This window comes from Cryptomeria japonica, chromosome 3, assembly GCF_030272615.1.
Source record: "Cryptomeria japonica chromosome 3, Sugi_1.0, whole genome shotgun sequence".
In the NCBI taxonomy this organism is placed as follows: Eukaryota; Viridiplantae; Streptophyta; class Pinopsida; order Cupressales; family Cupressaceae; genus Cryptomeria; species Cryptomeria japonica.
The window spans coordinates 823,228,160-823,247,372 of NC_081407.1; the positions used below are offsets into that span (position 1 = coordinate 823,228,160).

Below are 19,213 nucleotides of genomic sequence, written 5' to 3' on the forward strand. Positions count from 1 at the left end.
TGATACAATATAACAATGCAATTAGAATCTCCAACAATGATATTATAACGACATACAGATGGATTAGGGCATCCAACATGATTTGAAAATGGTTTAAGAATATCCTTAGATATAACAAGATATCACACAAACACGCTAAGTCAACTCACAATAGTTAGTAGGAAGAAGTCAACAAGGCTCAATTTGGAATTTATAATTTAAAAGTTTACAATTTACAACCACGACTACAAATATGATCTGTGGTAATTCTAGAAGTACATATTTTTAATCTAAGGTGATGTATAAAAGAATATGAGAACTAGAACCAATTCACAAGGACACGTTAGAAATAAGTCCACAAAATAAATGTTTGATTCATACAAAATACAATAATATAATGAAATAAATTTCATACAAAATATGTAATTTATAAAAAATTTATTACATAAAGAATATTTTAATTGAAATCACCCAAAATATCACATATATTTACCAAAATTTTAATAACATTACATTAATAATAATATAATTAAGCTCGACTTATTTTTATAGTCAATGTGTGACTTAAATTTGAGTGCATGTATGTGCTAATCTTGGTAAATGACAAAACCATCACATAAATTCTCTTGTGGAAGCAAGTTTTGACAAAATTCTAAGCAACTTTCTAGGGGAAATGTCTGCAATCTATAGAATTGCCAAAATGGCTCAAATACCTTCATGTAGGGGACGGTGTAGGGGAGAGGGACCAGTAGTCATTAGGGATAACTTCGTCAACATGTAACCGTCACATGGAATATCGTAAGACCTCAGTTTTTTTTAGAAATGTAAAATAGACACTTAACTATCTACAACTAAGGTTTGAAGACGTGATTCATCATGCAACTTGTCAAAATAACGCTTCTAGTGCAAAGTGTGAAAAAAATGACTTTTTAAAGATTCGACCAAAACTTAATCTAAAAATCCCTAGTAGTTGAATAAAAAAATATCATTTGTAATTAGTACAGTATTGTATTTTTATGTAAAATATAACTTATATGCAACTTAAATGTACCAAATGCCTATTAGTAATCGTAAGTGTGTGTTATCTCTAACTTTTATATCCAACACCAAAAGACCAATAGTTGAACACAAAAAATCATTTGTTGTTATAAAAACAACATATTATTATATAAAATACTTATATTGAACACAAAAGGACCAATTGTTGAACACTAAAATCTTTAGAAAATCCCTCACATTTCGTGGGAATAAACAAGGTATTTATTGCGTTCACCTTTTATACTTGTGATAAGATAAATTATTAATATGAAATACTCCAATGCATATACATTGCTACCCCAATAGTTGTACACATAAGAAGAATATTTTTTCACTATGATAAGAGTACTTGTTTTAGTAAGCATCTTATTTTATAAATGTCACACTTATAGTGGATAGCTATGATATTTTATTTGAAACAAAAAAAACTTTATTTCACTTGTTAATGAATGTATTTATGCCATTTCATATAACATTTATAGGTTTTCTTGTGTTCAAGTATTAGTTCATTTTGATTAACATTTGGTAATTTTTTTTATTTACATGTGGATTATTTAATTACAATATATAGTATAAATATGTGGCAAGACTATATATTATAAGCACAATTGCTATAACGACTATTGGAACCTGTAAAAATATAAAGACTACTGGACATTCCAAGTTGTCGGAACGAATCTATACCTTAGATAGGGGAAAGGACCCAGTAGTTGTGCACCCTAACTTTGCACTTCTCAAAATCCTACTTGGAAATTTCAAATCACTTTGATTTTTTTACAACAGCTTACTTGGCAAGTCCCCTGCTTATAACTAAGGTTTTAAGGCCACATCATCAAATATGATGCCACATCAGCATGCTTTTTGTCAAGGTGTCCAAAACAACCCCCAAAAAAAGTGAGACCAATAGGCGTGCAAAACAGACCCCAATAGTTGTGCAGCTGACATGCCATCTTCTGATTGGTTACTTTTTACAACATTAGTACATTTCTTAACAACTATTGGTACATTTCCTAACAACTGGTGGTACATTTCCTAACAAAAATTGATATTTTTTGTTTCAAACAATAGGTTTTATTTGTTCAATTTTTAGAACAAATGGTATCAACAACCCTCACAACAATTGATACATGCTCAACTACTGAGTCCTTTCCCCTAATTCCTTTGCTCTCCTTTAGTGAAGGGCGAAATGCATATGAATTCTTATCCAGTTTCTTTTTGACTATTTTGTACGCGGACACTGAAGACAGTGGGCAGGAGTCAAAGCTCTCTCTTATTTCCCACCTCTAGACAGCGCATGCCAACTATGAATTATGAATTACGCCATTGCATGTTCATAGCTAACCAACCCTACATGTGGACCATGAATGCATGAAATTAATTGAGTCCGACTCAGGCTCACATCTCTTAAGAAACTAAATCTGTTGGACAGTTGCCAGTCATCAATGAAGGTCAACCTCCATTAATTATTTCTCTAGACAGACAGAGAGGTTGGAAACCGGGACTGCATTTACTAAATTGGCTTACTATCAATCAGATAATATATATAGCAATCTAAGAATACACTTTCCTGCAAAGAATTCCTAAGGTCGTAAAGATGGTGGCGCTCGCAACAATGTCTACCTTTTTTCATATCCTGAACAAGTGGGCTACCGATGTGAGGATAGCAATCACTATCTTCTGGGTTGTTTCCTGTGGGCTATTAGTTTACCGTTTGTTAAAGCCTCGAAGAATTTTCATGGTGGGATTTTCCTGCTTCAAGCCTGCAGATGACATGAAATGCAACTACGAACTCTTACAGTATTTGGCAATGAGGACTGAAAAGTTCAGTGACAAGAGCGTAGAGTTTATGAAGAATATTTACCTGAAATCAGGCATTGGCGAGGAAACATACTTTCCACCCTTCTTCTTCAAAGAGGATCCAGTGGAAACTCTGGAAGCAGCTCGAGAGGAAGCAGAAATAGTCATTTTTGGGGCAGTGGATGAGGTGTTTGAGAACACCGGCTTAAGGGGCAAAGATATCGACGTAGTGGTGGTCGCATGTAGCATGTACAGCGCATCCCCATCTCTCGCTGCCCTGCTCGTTTACCGCTACGGTATGAAAGAGGACGTCAAAATCCTGAATTTTGCCGGCATGGGGTGCAGCTCTGGTGTCATAGCAATTCAAACAGCCAGTGACTTGCTTAGAACATGTTCTAGAAGTGGGTATGCTCTGGTTGTCATAACGGAGAATATTACTCTCAATACTTATTATGGTGAGAACAGATCCATGCTTGTCACCAACTCTATTTTTAGAGTGGGTTGCTCTGCTGTAGTATTGTCTAGCAGGGCAGGGGATAGAAGCCGGTCTAAGCTGGAGCTTCTTCAGACTCTGCGAACCCACAGAGGGGCAGATGATAAGTCTTACCGGGCAGCATTCCAGGAGGAGGATGAAGATGGCCATGTGGGTATATCGCTTACCAAGGATCTTATCAGAGTGGCCGGTGAAGGCCTCCATGATCATATCAGATCTTTGGCTCCGATGGTTCTGCCATATTCAGAGCAGCTGAAATATGTGTTGTCTCTTGTGGGTATTTATTTTCTGAGCATGGAGATTAAGCCTTACGTTCCAGATTTTCGTCAGGCTTTTGACCATTTCTGTATTCACACCGGTGGAAAGGCCGTGATAAACAAGATCAGTGGAAGCCTACGGCTGAGTGAGTATTTGGTCGAGCCTGCGCGCATGGTTCTGCATAGGTTTGGCAATACCTCGAGCAGCTTGGTGATGTATCAGTTGGCTTATTTTGAAGCCAAGAAGCGGATCAAGAAAGGAGATAAAGTGTGGATGATTGCATTTGGTACTGGATTCAAATGTAATTCCATTGTTTGGAAGGCTCTTTGTGATTTGGGTCCTTCTCAGAGTGGGAATCCCTGGGTTGATGTTGTTCACCGATACCCAGTTTGTTGATTTTGTTGGATTCCTGTGATCTTCCGTGGATACCCAGTTTGTTGTTCGTTTGATATGTCTTGATTTAATCCGTAATTGAAGCCAATAATTTTGCTGTCTGTGTATTTGTCCAGCCTTAAATCTCGTTGTCATAATGATGTTTTGTATAACGAGATCATCAAAGCGACTGTATTGGACTGGGCAGCGTTGTGAATCCCAACAAAGCTCTTTAATAAAATATTAAGAAAAAGATTCTTTCCTGATTCAATTAATATGTTGATGGCATAAATTCGTTACCTTTTTTTACTTTAAAATAAAAATTTAACAAGCTGTTTTTAGGTGACGCCAGATTCAATATGAGTAAGTTGATTCCATGCTTAAAGAGCCATGAAGATCATTCCATTCAATATTCTTGGCATAGTTTGGAAGCTCAATTCATTCTTATAATTGTTTTTAATATATAAAAAAAACTTAAAGCTCAATTATTCATTATAAATGGACAATGAATACATGAAAATAGTGTAAGTGGTAAGAAAATTGTATTTAAATTTATTGGAAAGATGAAAGCTAAGCTTGACTCTGTTCACTGATATCCAGTTTGTTTATTTTGCTGGACTTTCCTGATCTTCGGCGAATAAATTTGTTCGTTTGAATGTTTCGATTCAATCTGTATTAAAGATAATGATATCACGCTTTCATAATCATCAAAACGAATGTATTAGATGGGCAGCATCGTGAATCCCAACAAAGTTCTTTAATGAAGTTTTATCAAAACTAGATACTATCTTCTGATTCAATTAATAATTTTGATGGCATAATTTCGTCACCTTTTCTTTTTTAAAATAAAAAATTAATAAGCTGTTTTTAGATGACGACAGATTGACTCTGAGTAAGTTGATTCTGTGAAGGTCATTCCATTCAATATTCTTCAAATAACTTAAAGGCTCAATTATCCATCATGAATCAACAACCTCTTTTAACAATTGAGAATAGATGACAAAATGTGTAAGTTATAAGAAAAATGTATTTAGTGTATTGAGAAGATAAAAATTAAGTTTGATTTTCTTTGTAAAAAAAATTGTAACGTCATATTATTTGAAATGGAATATATATTAAAGAAGTTAAAATAAGTTTTGCATGGGAAAAAAGTAAAGACAAAAGGAAGAGTGTGGAAGTGTAGCCAATAACAAACTGCAATAGCACATAAAAACATTGTCAAAAGAAAAGCCCATAGACAAAGGTCACTAGATAAGTGGTAGAAAAAATCAGAGACACATAAAGAAATGAGGGTAGGAAAAAAAGTCTCGAAGTAAAATCATCAAGAAGGAACTAAAATCCAAAATTTACTAACAAAAAACCCAACAGAAAGGTGTAATGTGTAAATTATATTTGATTTATAATAGACAGGATAATAGGGAATCCATGTCCTTGCCTATCTGGTGCTACTAAGCCTACTATCACTGCACTAATAATACTCAACAATCTCGAACATTGAGCCACCATCATTTCTATTGATATGTGGTGACTGATTAGGAAAGTACTCTAAACTCATCATTTTTGGCATTTTTTTGTTGAAAAAAATGACGTAAGAAAACCCTAAAAATAATCGACTTTGAGTGTTGCCCTAAAAATTGCTTATTATAAGCTGTTGGAATGTAAAGGCATTGTGATGCAAGAGCATCCCTGATCTATGAGCAATCTAGCATCGACCAAAAATATTTCCTTTCGGTTTAGTTCTTGTTCAGTTCAATGTGCAGTTTTCTGTGTTCCTACTGGTAGGTGTCGATCGTTGCTTGCTTTTCATTGCAAATCCTATTTTTCGGTCTCCTGGCTGGTTCATGTGCTTAATTCCATATTTTTCAATCCATTTGGATTCTTTTCCAGCTAGTTATCGCTCCCAGTTTAACTGTTTCTGGGTTCTGGGACAGTTCTTGTGCTTACTAGTTGGTTTTCCTTCATTTCTAGAGCGGTTTCTTGTTTGATGTTCTTTGGCGTGTGGCCGACATTCCTGCTGATCCACACTTCTTAGTTGTTATTTTTTGGAGGAATTTCTTTCATTCTTAGGGCCAACCTAGTTACACGTTTCATTTTCCTGCATTGGTAAATGTATTTTTTTGTGGCCGACCCGAATATGTTCTGAAGGGTATATATAGGGTATTATGTAATCATTTGTAGGGAGAAGAGGTAGAAATCAGAATAAAGATTTAGATTGGTGATTAGTGATCCGGTTGGCTCTGAGAGTTCCGGATGAATGGTATCTGTCTTGTAGCCTTCATGTAACCGGTTAACTATCGGATGTTCTATGATGATTGTATGATGATAACTGGTTAGTTGTCAGAGGTTCTAAGACAATAATATGATCTATTTCTATAATCTTGCTATATTTTCTTGTTGCTTTCGTTGTGTTACTCTTGTTGCATCAATGGGTCAGTTCTCTTTTGAGGGTTTAGCGGTTATGGCTGCATCAATTAGTATCAGAGTTGGTTATGAACCGGTAGGTGGAAGAGTAGTTTGTGAACCTTGAGGCATTCCTTTGGGTTGACAAATCGCCGATTGGAGGCAGGTTGCGTGTGTGTTCAATAGATTACCAAGTGAGAGGCAATTGAAATCGGTATTCAGATCATCAAGTTGAGGTAGTTCACTACAGCAAAGAGGAGATGCGCCTAGATGGATGAACCCCCAGAGGGTAGAGTAGATGATGGAGGATTTAAAAAATGAGGTGAGGAACAAGATCCGAAACGCATTGGCTGGTTTGTAGAGGAACCTGAAGTTTGAGGATGAATATGAAGAAGCCGGTGAAGAGCTTGAAGCGTAAGAGGCCGAAGGACTAGAAGATGGAAGAGAGGAAAGATTCTTGAGAGAAGTGACCCAAGTGAGTAAAGATCATAGAGTGGAAGTTTCAAACTTTTTTGGAACAACGAACTCGAAGGATTTGATTGATTAGATTAGAGAGTTGGAGGATTACTTTGAGTATGAGGATGTCAACGAACTGTAAAGAGTCTTATTAGCGTAGACTAAGTTGAAAGGGCATGTTGCCTTATGGTGGAAAGAATTGCAGAAAGACAGAGTGGAGAATGGAGAAATGAAGATCACCTAGTGGAGATAGATGGTTGCAAGATTAATGGCCAAGTTCATACCGAGAGACTATGAGTTGGAATTGTTCAAGAAGTTGCAGAACCTGAAACAAAGAAACATGACTGTGAAAGAGTATACCGAGGAATTCTACAAGGTGATGATTAGATCTGGACATAGAGAGATGGATAGAGAAAAGGTGTTGAGGTACATAAATGGACTTGCATTTAACATTCAGGATGAGATGATTATGTTGAGGGTTTCCACAGTTGAAGAAGCTTACCAATATGATTTGAAGGCTGAGGAAAAGGTGAGAAGAAGACAACCGAATAACCCTAGAGGGAAGGAGAGATTCAAGGGGCAGATGAGTACAAAGAAGTAGAATATGGAAGAAGAATCAAAACCTAAGTGGAGTAAAGAACCGGCACATAAAACAAAGAGAAAGCGCAATGCAGTACCAGTAGAGAATTTCTCGGTAAATGTTTCAAGTGTGGAGAAACCAGACATAGATTTTATGAATGTAAGCAAGGAATGGTAATAAGTTGTGTGGCAAATGAGGAACTAGAAGGCGAACCTATTAGAACTGATTGTGCATCGGAGCAAGGAGAATCCCTTATGTTCAAAAGAGTCATGATTGAGTAGAGCACTGAAGATACCGGCTCTACTTAGAGAAAAAGTCTTTTCTAGACCGTGTCTAAATAAGATGGTAAGTGTTGCAAGATTATTGTGGATACTGGGAGTACTAATAGTTTGGTATCTGAGCAGATGGTAGTGAATTTTGGATTGAAGAGGCTTGAGCATCCTTGTCCTTACAAGGTAAGTTGGTTACAAGATGATCAAAAGTTAGAAGTAAAGGAGCAGTGTTTGGTGAATTTTAATATTGGGCCTTTTAGGGATGAGGTCTTGTGTGATGTTGTACCTATGAGTGCTTGTCATGTCTTGTTGGGAAGACCTTGGCAGTTTTATAGAGGATCTATTTGTGACTGTACAAGAAACCTAATCACTATTGAGAAAGATGGGCAAAAGTTCACATTGAATTCTTTGAAGGAGAAAGAGAAGGAGGTGAAGAACCTGAATCTTGAGAAAAGTTGCAGTACTGAGAAACCAATTGCAGAGGTTATACCGGAAGGTGGCATGAGTCTATAAAAGGATCTGATAGATAATCCTGATGCATAGATAAAACCGGATGACAGAAAGCTTATGGTGACAAACTGGATGAAGTCTTGTGGCAGAAACAAATTAGAGTTGAAGAAGAAAGAGAGCAATAAGTAGAGAAAATGTATAGATTCAAAGCAAAGAAAGAGAAATAAGGGATTCAGGGGTTAGAGAATTCGGTTGAGGTCTTAGAAGAACTAAAGAAGAGGTTCATGGATAAGGAAGATGTTTGAATTAGAAATGAGCATGGGGTCTTTATCCCGAATCCTTTTCGATGTTCATGAGTTGCCTCTCATGGAACTATTGGAATCCAAGAACATTGAGGGGGGGGTGAATCAATGTTCTACCAGTAATGTTAGTTTTGAACTCATTACTTATCAACCGGTTAACAGTAAATAAAATTAAAGTGCATATACCAAATAACACATAAAAGGGCAACACCATAACACCAATATTTATACGTAGAAAACCCTGCAAAGGGAAAAACCACTGTGGGGCTGATACCCACAATATCTATATACTTTATCAAGGCATATAAATATTACATGAGAGGGTTTGCACATGCAGAAAGGCCAACTGTGTAGAGATCATTGCTCAAACACAAAATAAAAAGTCTCACTAACTTACAAAATATTACAAAGTGTTTTACAACTGAAAATGAACTTATAAATTGCATCTGACCATGATGGCTAAGTTTCGGTGAATGCTCTGATAAACATCTTTGTATACCGGTTTGTTGATACTCTGTTCTGCTCTGTTCTACTACTGGTTATGATGTACACATGAAACTGCACACGGACGCTTCTATTCGTTGACCAAAATACTCACTGCAAATATTTGCAACCAATAATTCGCATTTCATCACACATATGATCTATCTCTGAAAAGAACTTCTTAAATATCCTTCTAACTTTACCATGTCGGCTTCAATGATGCGATAAGCCCACCGTCGCTTGTAATAGTAGTTGTCCATCGACTTGTTTGCTGTTATGTGTGGGGTCCATCGTAATATAAACATGTCGGTTGCTGGAACATAATGAAATCCAAACATAATCCTAATGACCATGTCGGCCATCACACGTTACCACAAAATCCATAAAAGAAATAATTGGGACCAAAATATTTCCTAACTGGGTCCTATCCATTACCAGGTTTCATATAAACATTATCGAGATCAGAACATAGTACCGGGATCAGGACTTAGCCAGGTTTGAATTGAATGCTAGTGTCGATGTAAAGTAATGTGAATACCAATACCGGTTAACCAATCAATGAAACCATTGACCCTGAGATAGTGAGTTGCCATCAATGACAACCCAAAATTCCATTAACTCTTACCAAATGAGTGTCAATTGCCAATAGGAACATCTCTTTCTACCTGGGGTGTCTGATATAGGAGCATCCCCATTCTATGAGCAATCTTGCATCAACAAAAAATATTTCCTTTCAGTTTAGTTCTTGTTTAGTTTAGTGTGCAGTTTTCTGTGTTGCTACCTATAGGTGCCGGTCGTTGCTTGATTTTCATTGCACATCCTATTTTCAGTCTCTTGGCTGGTTCATGTGCTTAATTCTAAAATTTTAGTCCGTTTGGATTCTTTTCCAGCTAGTTATTGCTCCCAGTTTGACTGTTTCTAGGTGCTAGGACATTTCTCATGCTTACCGATTGGTTTTCCTTCATTTCTGAAGCGGTTCGTTGGCGTGTGGATCTATTTTGGGTCTTGTTCGATGTTCTTTGGTGTGTGGCCATCCTTCCTGCTGATTTGCACTGCTTGGTTGCTATTTTCTGAAGGAATTTCTTTCATTCTTAGGGCCGACCTAGTTACACATTTCATTTTCCTGCATTGGTAAATGTAATTTTTTAAGGCTGACCCAGATATATTCTGGAGGGTATATATAGGCTATTATGTAATCATTTGTAGGGAGACGAGCTAGAAATCAGAATAAAGATTTAGATTGGTGATTAGTGATCCAATTGGCTCTGAGAGTTCCACATGAATGGTATCTGGCTTGTAGCCTGCATGTAACCGGTTAACTATCGGATGTTCTATGATGACTGTATGATGATAACCTATTGGTTGTCGGAGGTTCAAAGACAATAATATGATATGTTCCTGTAATCTTGCTATGTTTTCTTGTTGCTTTCATTGTGTTACTTTTGTTGCATAAGCAAATTAGTTCTCTTTTGAGGGTTTACCAGTTATGGCTGCATCACATTGTAATGATGTTGTACTGATTCACTAGATAATAAGAAAAGATTGGATGACTATGTTTGGTTGATGTAGCCCATCTTGGGTGAACCACGTTAAATCTCTTTGTTACTTATGTTATGCATTTTCTTCATCTTTTATATTTGTATTTGCTCCGGATCTGCCTAAACCCTAATAATTGGTATCAGAACCGTGTATTTCTGTAATTGGTAGGGACTTTCAGTTTTGAGTGGGAACAATGGATGAAACTAAACTCAAGGTTGAGAAGTTCAACAGCCAAAATTATTAGTTATGGAAAATGCAGATGGAGGATTACCTCTATCAAAAGGATCTATGGCAGCCACTGGAACGAAAATCAAAGAAACCAACTGCAATGTCAGATGAAGATTGGGATATTGTGGACAGAAAGGCACTGGGAACCATTCAGTTGTGTCTTGCATTGTTTGTAGTATTTGATATATCAAAAGAAACAACGATTTCAAATCTAATGCTAGCACTGGCTAAACTGTATGAGAAACCCTCAACTTCGAATAAGGTATTTCTTATGAAGCGTTTTTTTAATATGAAAATAAGTGAGGGAGGATCTGTAGCAGATCATTTAAATGAATTTAATATAGTTACCAACCAATTGACTTTTATAAATGTTAAATTTGATGAAGAGGTCAAGGCTCTCCTAATTTTATGTTCTTTGCCAGAAAGTTGGAATAGCTTGGTAATGGTTGTGAGTAACTCTGTTTCTAGTTCAAATACTAAGAAATTTAATGATGTTGTTGGTGTTATCCTAAGTGAGGAAATGCGACAAAAAAACATTGGTTAGACTTCAACATCATCAAGAACTGTTTTGAATGTTGAGAACAGGGGAAGATCAAAGGAAAAAGGAAAAGGTCGTGGGCGTGAAAAGTCACGAGGGAAGTCAAAGAAAATCAAGAGGAAGAAAAGATTGCTGGTACTGTGAAAAGAAAAGGTATTTAAAGAAAGATTGTTGGTCTTAGAAAAAAAAAAAAAGGAGATAGAAATGAAGATGACAGTAAGGAAGCTAATATTGCAAGTAATACTTTACAAGATGCCTTGATCCCGTGTTTAGATAACGTTAATGATTCTTGGGTAATAGATTTAGGGGCTTTATTTCATGCTACACCCCATAGAAAATATTTTCTAGATTATGTTCAAGGTGATTTTGGATAGGCATATTTGGGTGATGATGAGCCTTGTCAGATTGTTGGAAAAGGCAAGATAAAAATCAAGTTCTGCAATGGAAATGACTAGTTGTTGCAGGAGGTAAGGCATGTTCCTAATTTAAGAAGAAATTTAATTTCTGCAGGACAACTGGGTAGTGAAGGCTACATAGTTACCTTTACAAACAATTTTTGGAAGGTCACTAAAGGTGCATTAGTAGTAGCTAAAGGTGCAAAGGTAGGAAAATTGTATTTATGTACTAGTAATACTTATTCTACCTTAGCCGCTACAGAAAAGTTGTTGCAGGGATAGCTACAATAGATGCTGCAACGACAAATTCAAAACTGTGGCACCATAGACTCAGGCACATGAGTGAGAAATGGATGAAAATCCTTCACTCTAAAAATTTGTTGCCAAGATTTTAGCAAATTGATTTAAAATTCTGTGAAAATTATGTTTATGGTAAACATAAAAGAGTCAGATTTCTCAAGGTTGGAAAAGAGAAGAAGAGTGAGCAATTATAGCTTGTGCATTTAGATGTATGGGGACCAGCTCGGGTATCATCTCTTTGTGGCTCTTGTTATTATGTTATTTTTATATATGATGCAACCAGAAAAACATGGTATATTTCCTAAAATAGAAATCAGATTTTTTTGAAATGTTTAGGAAGTGGAAAGATTTGGTTGAGAATGAAATAGGCAAAAGGTTGAAGTGTCTCAAATTTGATAATGAAGGCGCGTATTGCATCAAAGCATTTGGTGATTATTGTTCTTTCAATGGAATCTAAAGGAAAAACACAGTTCTAGGAACCCCACAAGAAAATGGTGTGTCTAGAGAATGAATAGCACAATCATGGAGCTTGCTAGGAGCATGAGATTGCATGTTGGATTGCCCCTACATTTTTGGGCAGATGTTGTACATACTGATATTAATTTGATAAATAGAGGACCTTCAAACCCTTTGGATGGTGGCATTCTAGAGGAGGCATGGACTCATAAAAATCTAAATTATTCTTTTCTAAAAACCTTTGGTTGTGAAGATTTGGTCCATGTTGATAAAGAAAACAAAACCAAGCTTGATGCTAAACCTAAAAAATGTACCTTCATTGGATATGGTATGGATGACTTTGGTTATCGGTTATGGGATTTTAAAAATCAAAAAATAATTAGAAATAGAGTTGTTGTATTCAATGAGAAGGTCATGTATAAAGAACAGATGTAGGAAAAGAAGCATGAACGGGTCAAAAAGGAATATTTGGTGCTGGACGAGGTTCTAGAAAATAAAATGCCATTGGTACCTGATGCTCAGCAACAACAAAATATCCCACAAACTCCTGCAAGTGTTAGACATTCTACGAGGTTAAGTAGACCTCATGAAAGATTTTCTCCTTCCTTATATTCTATTTTATTAATTGATTCTTATGAACCAAAAGGATATGAAGAAGCAATGTAGGTAAAATGCCAAACAATAGTGGGAGCTAGGCATGAAAGAGGAAATGGATTCCTTGATGAAGAATCAGACCTAGGACTTAGTTCCATTACCTGCAGGAAAAAGAGCCTTGCCAAATAAATTGGTTTGTAGGCTAAAGGAGGAGGATGGAGGACAAAAAAAATATAAGGCCAGATTCGTGTTTAAAGGTTTTGCACAAAAAAAGAGTATAGATTTTGATGAAATATTTTCTCTAGTTGTAAATATGACTTCTATTAGAACTGTTCTAAGTCTTGTGGTTGCAGAAGACTTTGTTGGTGTAAATAATTATTCATCTTGGATATTATTACACCTTACTTAAGTTTACATAGGAAATGCATTTCATAGTAGTAGTTTGGGTATGAGACACTTGGGTGTTTGTGCCACATTGGGATAGTGTGTGTAGGAGAACTTCCACCTTTTGTGGACTTATCTTGTTGTTCCACTCCACATTCAGTGGGTGAAACACCTCATGTGAAATATTATATTGTTTCTCCTACCTACCCACACCTATTTCCTACCTACCCTTGTTTCTTATTGAGCCACATGTCATGTTTATGTGCTCACATATCCATATAGCCTTGCCTATATAAGCAGGCTCATATTCATTGATGATCTAGTTTATCAGTATTTTCATCTTGATAGAATATAGTTTATTCCTATCATCTATTTTGCCTCTCTATTGTATTTTTCATTGAGCCCTTGATCTTGGAAAAATCTCACATGGTATTAGAGCCTATAGTGCTTCATTGATTAGACTTTTGGAGACATTTTGGAGGCTTTATTTTTTGGTTTTGGGGATCTTTATTTGTTTGGGGCGTCGTATAGCAATTTGGACATCACGGTTGCGTCTGGGAGGTCGTTTCCATAAATTTTGACTATAAAGTCGACTATATTTGGTTTTGTCGACTGTACTCCCTTGCCGGACCCCTCCGCTGTGGTCCTTGCCGCTTCCATTCGTGTCGTACCTATAGCTCGTGTCCACTGGCAACCCTTTCTCGGTGCATCTCGTGATCACCGACAACCCTTCCTCAGTGCAACCCATGACCGTCAGCAATCCTTCCTCGGACCCTCGGCTTCTCCACCGCCGACGAACCCGCTTGTCGAGCCCTGCTGCTGCTTCGACCCGACCCTCCACCACCGGCAAACCAACCTGTTGGCCTTCTGTTGCTGCTCTGGTTCGGGTTCCATGTGAGCTTCTGACTGGGCCCCCTACCACATCATCACACAATGCAGAGATCTCTGCCACATCCGCAAACATGTGTCACACCTGCACAGTCAATGTACCATTTTTTGCCATGTGTATAGTCTGTATGGTACGGACAGCCATGCAGGGGGAGGTGAATTTTTTTGACAAGAAGACGGGCATAAAATTTAAGCCTGTCATTTGCTAATGTCAACACCACGTCAGCTATATTTTGAACTTTTTTTAACCCCCTCTCATTGAGCTTTTTTATTTTGTATTCCAACTTCAAATGGCCATATCTTGCTCATTTTTGCTCTTTTTTTGGTGCAATTTTTTTTTGAAATGGGCTAGAATCTCATGCTCTTCGCAGTGGTGGAATAAATTTCTAATTTTGATGGATGTATTTTTCAGAAATTGTAGATCTTCATGACTATACCTGTCTAATCCCTGATATTGCAACTTCAGAGGTTTCGTTTGGGGTCATACGACCTCCTTTTCAAGTGCCATTTTTTTTGAAAGTGCATAATTTTTCATCTACTTTCATAATATGCCATTTGGTTGTAGTTATTTTGAGTAAAAAATTTACTTTCAGTATTTGGTCATTTTTGGCCTAGTTGATACTTGTATTTCGCTTGGATCTCAGTTTAGATCACTAGCAGTATTTGTTGAAGTCTCTTATATCTCATTTTGAGAATTTTTAAATTGAAATCATAAGTCCACTTTGCCTTCATTTGCAAGTGGCCCATTGTATACGCACTAAATATAAAGTGCCAAATCACCATTTTGGGGGGGTTTCTTGATTGAGTATTTTGAGGGGGTGTCTTGTGTGATTGTGCCTCTCTCTATCTTGTGTTTTTTTAATTTTGGTCCTATGGGTTCTCCTAAATTTCCACTTTTAACTCCTCATAATTATGCATCATGGAAGATTAAGGCATGGAGTAAACTAATGGAAAAAGGACTCATTCATTATGTAAATGGAACTATTACAGCACCACCTGATCCTAAAGTTGATCCTAATGCTAAAGTTGAATGGCTTACTAAGAATGCTATGACACTTGGAACTCTGAGAAAGTATGTATCAGATGACCTCATTTTTCACATTGAGAAGTGTACCACAATTAAAAAGGTCTGGGATATTTTTCAGAAATTGTATGGTCAAGTTGATGAGATTAAGGGCTACAAGCTTGATAGTGAACTCATAACTTTGGATCCCAAGTATTTTGATACAATCCAAGATTATGTCACAAAAGCAATTGAGCTAAGAGAAAAGCTAAAGGATTGTGGAATTCACAAAAAGGATGCTCAATCGGTTTATAACTTGTTGGAAAAACTTCTATCAAAGTATGCAACCTTTGTATCTAGTATTCACACCCATAGGTTAGCTCAAGGTTTCTCATACACTTCTCCCTCATTTGATTCATTCATGGAGATGTTGATACTTGAGAAATCTAAGTTGACCAAGATGGGGATTCTCAAATCTTCAAAGTCACAAGCTTTGGTGGCTAACAAAGGCAAGAATCAAAAGCAACCTAAGTCAAAACCACATCAAGATGGAGCACAATATTCCTCTCCACAACAAGGCGATTCACCATTCTCACCTAAGAGGAAATAATATAAGGACAATCTTTTTTGTGGATATTGCAAGAAGTCAGGACATGATGGACACCATTGTTATAAGAAGGATATTAATGAGTTGAAGAATCTTCTTGAGAAGAACAAAATCAACCTACCTTCTAGAATGTCTACATCGGCTTCTTCCAAGGATAAGGATAAAGGAAAGTATCACTCTTTTGGGACAGATAAAGGAAAGGGACAAGCTCTTTGTGGTACTACAAGTCATGATTCAGGGAGATGGCTTCTAGAGTCAGGGGCTTCTCATCATATGGCATCTTCGTAGTCTATGTTTTCTACATTTGAGCCTTTCCACATGCCGTAGATTTTGATGGGAAATCATACATACATGGATGTGATTGGGAAAGGATCTATTGCCATTGGGATAACTCCTTCAATGATGTGTTGTGTGTACCCCACTTGACAAACAAACTTCTTTCCATCTATCAAATCACACATGGGGCAACTAGGAAAACTGTGGAGTTCACACTTGATTTAGTTATCATTAGAGACTTGGAGAGTGGAGCTATCATTGTGACTGGGGTGGTTGATCATGCATCTCGGTTGTACACTTTTTCACATTTTGGTCCTATTGATGAGGTTGATTCTTTCGATGTTGATGATTCATATTTTGAGGAGAACTTTGGTCATTTGAACTTGGGGATTCTCACTTGTGACCCAATTCTTGAGCCTTGCATTTCATCTCCTTCTCTTGATATCACACCACCTATTGCACCTAATGATGCAGGTAGTGTGACATTTTTGCCTTCTTGTGATTCAATGCAACAGGATATTTCATGTCTTCTAGCTTCGGTTGATTGGGATGCCTACTTGACAGACATTGTAGGTTTGTTTGTGGAGTCCTAAATTGTATATTTGGGAGACATCATTGATGACATTCATCTTCTCTTTGATGAAGATGATCCTTCTTTGATTGTTGCAAGGGATCACTCTGACCCTCTTGTGCATTCTCTACATGATCAATCTTCAGAGGTTGACATGATTGTGGATACTTTTGTCCAGTAGTTGGAGGAGGTCTCTTTATCTTTTGAGGAGACATGTGAGTCTTTGGATATTGTTCTACATTTTTCTCCACTAGATCTAATCATTGTGTTTATTTTAAGAGATTGGATAATGGCAGTTATATTATCCTGTTACTTTATGTTGATGACATGCTTGTTGTTGGGTCTAACATGGAACATATAAGTTGTTGGCATTATTGGCATTAAGTTATCATTGATGTCAACTGGTTTGGCAAAGTCACCAGTGACTAAGAAGTGGTGACCGGTAGGGGAGAAGTAAGAGATGATGATGTCAATCCATATGTGTGTAAGTAGATAGAAGGTGGGGTACCTGTACACATGAAATGCATCATCTACAGGTAAAGCAGGACCACTGGCAAGGCAAAGCAAGCAAGCAAAAGAAGAGCTGAAGGATGTAAACCGGTACACTTAGAGAAGTTTAATGTTGTCGGTAAATGGACTGAATAGTGGGACCAACATGTTTGATGGAAGGCCAACATGATCCACCGACAGAGAAGAGGTAAACAAGTATGAAGGACAACTGGTGAAGTTAGGTTTTACCGGTAAGGTGAGTTGAATCAGTAGTCAATCTTGGGCGGTGAAGAATGCCAAATTGACATAGCAAACCAAGCATAGATGGATTTTGACAAGGATGATAGTTGGAAGCCAACTGGTGATCATGCAAAGGTCGATGAAGTGTTCGTCGATGTAACAGTTAGCAAGAAGGCCAGCTTTTATGAAGAACCCGCAAATCATGGAAGGATGGCAGAAGGTTGCAGCTTGAGGAAGACAAGGTGACAAGTGATTCAATTGATCCTCCAAGAAGATCTAATCTTCGTAACCATTTATTGAAGGAAATAGCCAAGCCATTAATGGTGTGCAACAGAGAAACGCAAAAAAGCATAGTGCAAACATCTAAATATAGAAAATGCACATTGGAATGCGAGATGTTGGCAGTGTTGATCGATGACATAAAGATCATCACTCTAGAAAAGCATATTGGATCAAATCTAATATGGATCGAGTTGGTGAAGGGAAAACCTAACACAAAATTGTTTGAATGTTGTTTTGGCGGGAACCCTAAAAGATAAATATGTCAGCTCAAGAATGGAATCAATTGATGCTTGATGTGAAGTGTGAGAGATAAGAGAGCCTCAATAAGGAGAAAGATTGTCTTCCTTATAGTTTATTCTGAGAAATTTGCATTGTGAGTTAGCAGGTGAATTTGTGAGAGGGTCTAACTGGTAGAGACAAAGTAACCAGTAAACTATTGTAGTTCTAATAGCCAAGCTAACCGGTGAGGTGTGATTGGTCAAGAAGGCATCCAAGAGTGACATAGTGTGGTGTGAGGCTAAGGGAGAAAGAAGAGAGGTTGGGAGTAACTGGTGAGTGATTAGAGAGACTAATCTGATAACCGATAGTGTGAGAACCAATGAAGAAGGGGAAGTTTTTAACCAACATAATTTCATTGATCAAGTGTTGCAGAACTCATTTACAATCAAGTGCTATAATTGTATCAAATTTTTATTTTATTATACAACACTGAGTTGGAGCTTGGTGCAAGGGTTGGTGCTCCTTGTGTTGGTGCCCTAAATCAACAGGGTTTGATGCTCCTTGAGTTGGTGCCCTAAATCATTGTAATCTGTTGTTTCATTGTGAAGCTGGATTGGAGCAGTCGACTCTAGCAACATTTCTCACCGAGGTTTTTCCTATATTGGGTTTTCCTCATACATCTAGTGTTGTGAGTTATGCATTTGTGTGTTTACCTCTTTTGATATCCATATTTATCTTACCGGTTTGATTATTTAGCAATTAGGGTGATAAGAGTTATTCTGAGGTTGGTTAAAAAGAATGGATTTCAAGAACCAGTGATTCATCCCCCTCTTAGTGGTACATTGTGTTCAATAATTGGTATCAGAGCCTAGGTTCTTGGTTCATTAAAGATTTCTCTAGCTTGGGTAGATTCTTGACAAAGAACACAATGGAAAGAAATGAGTCCACCTCCTTAAACGCTTCCGTGTTTGATGGATCTAACTATGTCTTCTGGAGAAGAAGAATGGAGATCTATATTTTCTCACTTGGTTTTGATGTGGGGATGTCTATCGAGAATGGGTATATTGTCCCTAGTGTTCCTACCACTGATCTGAATGCTAAGAAGGAGAATGAGAATAATGCAAAGGCTAAACATGCTATCTTAAGCAAGTTGTCTGATAATGAGTTTGTCAAAATCATGCACTATGCATCCACCAAGGAGACTTGGGATAAAATGCAGAGATTATTTGAAGGAGATGCCAAAGTCAAAGAGGCCATGCTGCAATCACTAAGAGGTTATCTTGAAGGCATCAAGATGAAAGATGAAGAAAAGATTGCAGACTAT

General features: G+C 37.2%; 1 protein-coding gene across 1 annotated transcript; it reads left to right on the forward strand.

Moving 5' to 3' along the window:
- The first annotated feature begins 2,608 nt into the window (after window positions 1–2,608).
- On the forward strand, window positions 2,609–4,059 carry LOC131054796 (3-ketoacyl-CoA synthase 11). Its single transcript, XM_057989406.2, has one exon. It carries the CDS (start codon window positions 2,612–2,614, stop codon window positions 3,959–3,961), a length of 1,350 nt encoding a protein of 449 aa, XP_057845389.2. The 5' UTR covers window positions 2,609–2,611; the 3' UTR covers window positions 3,962–4,059.
- The last annotated feature ends 15,154 nt before the right edge of the window (window positions 4,060–19,213 follow it).

Excerpts from the sequence above, each read along its gene's own strand:
- LOC131054796 (XM_057989406.2), top strand. The coding sequence starts at position 2,612 with ATGGTGGCGCTCGCAACAATGTCTACCTTTTTTCATATCCTGAACAAG.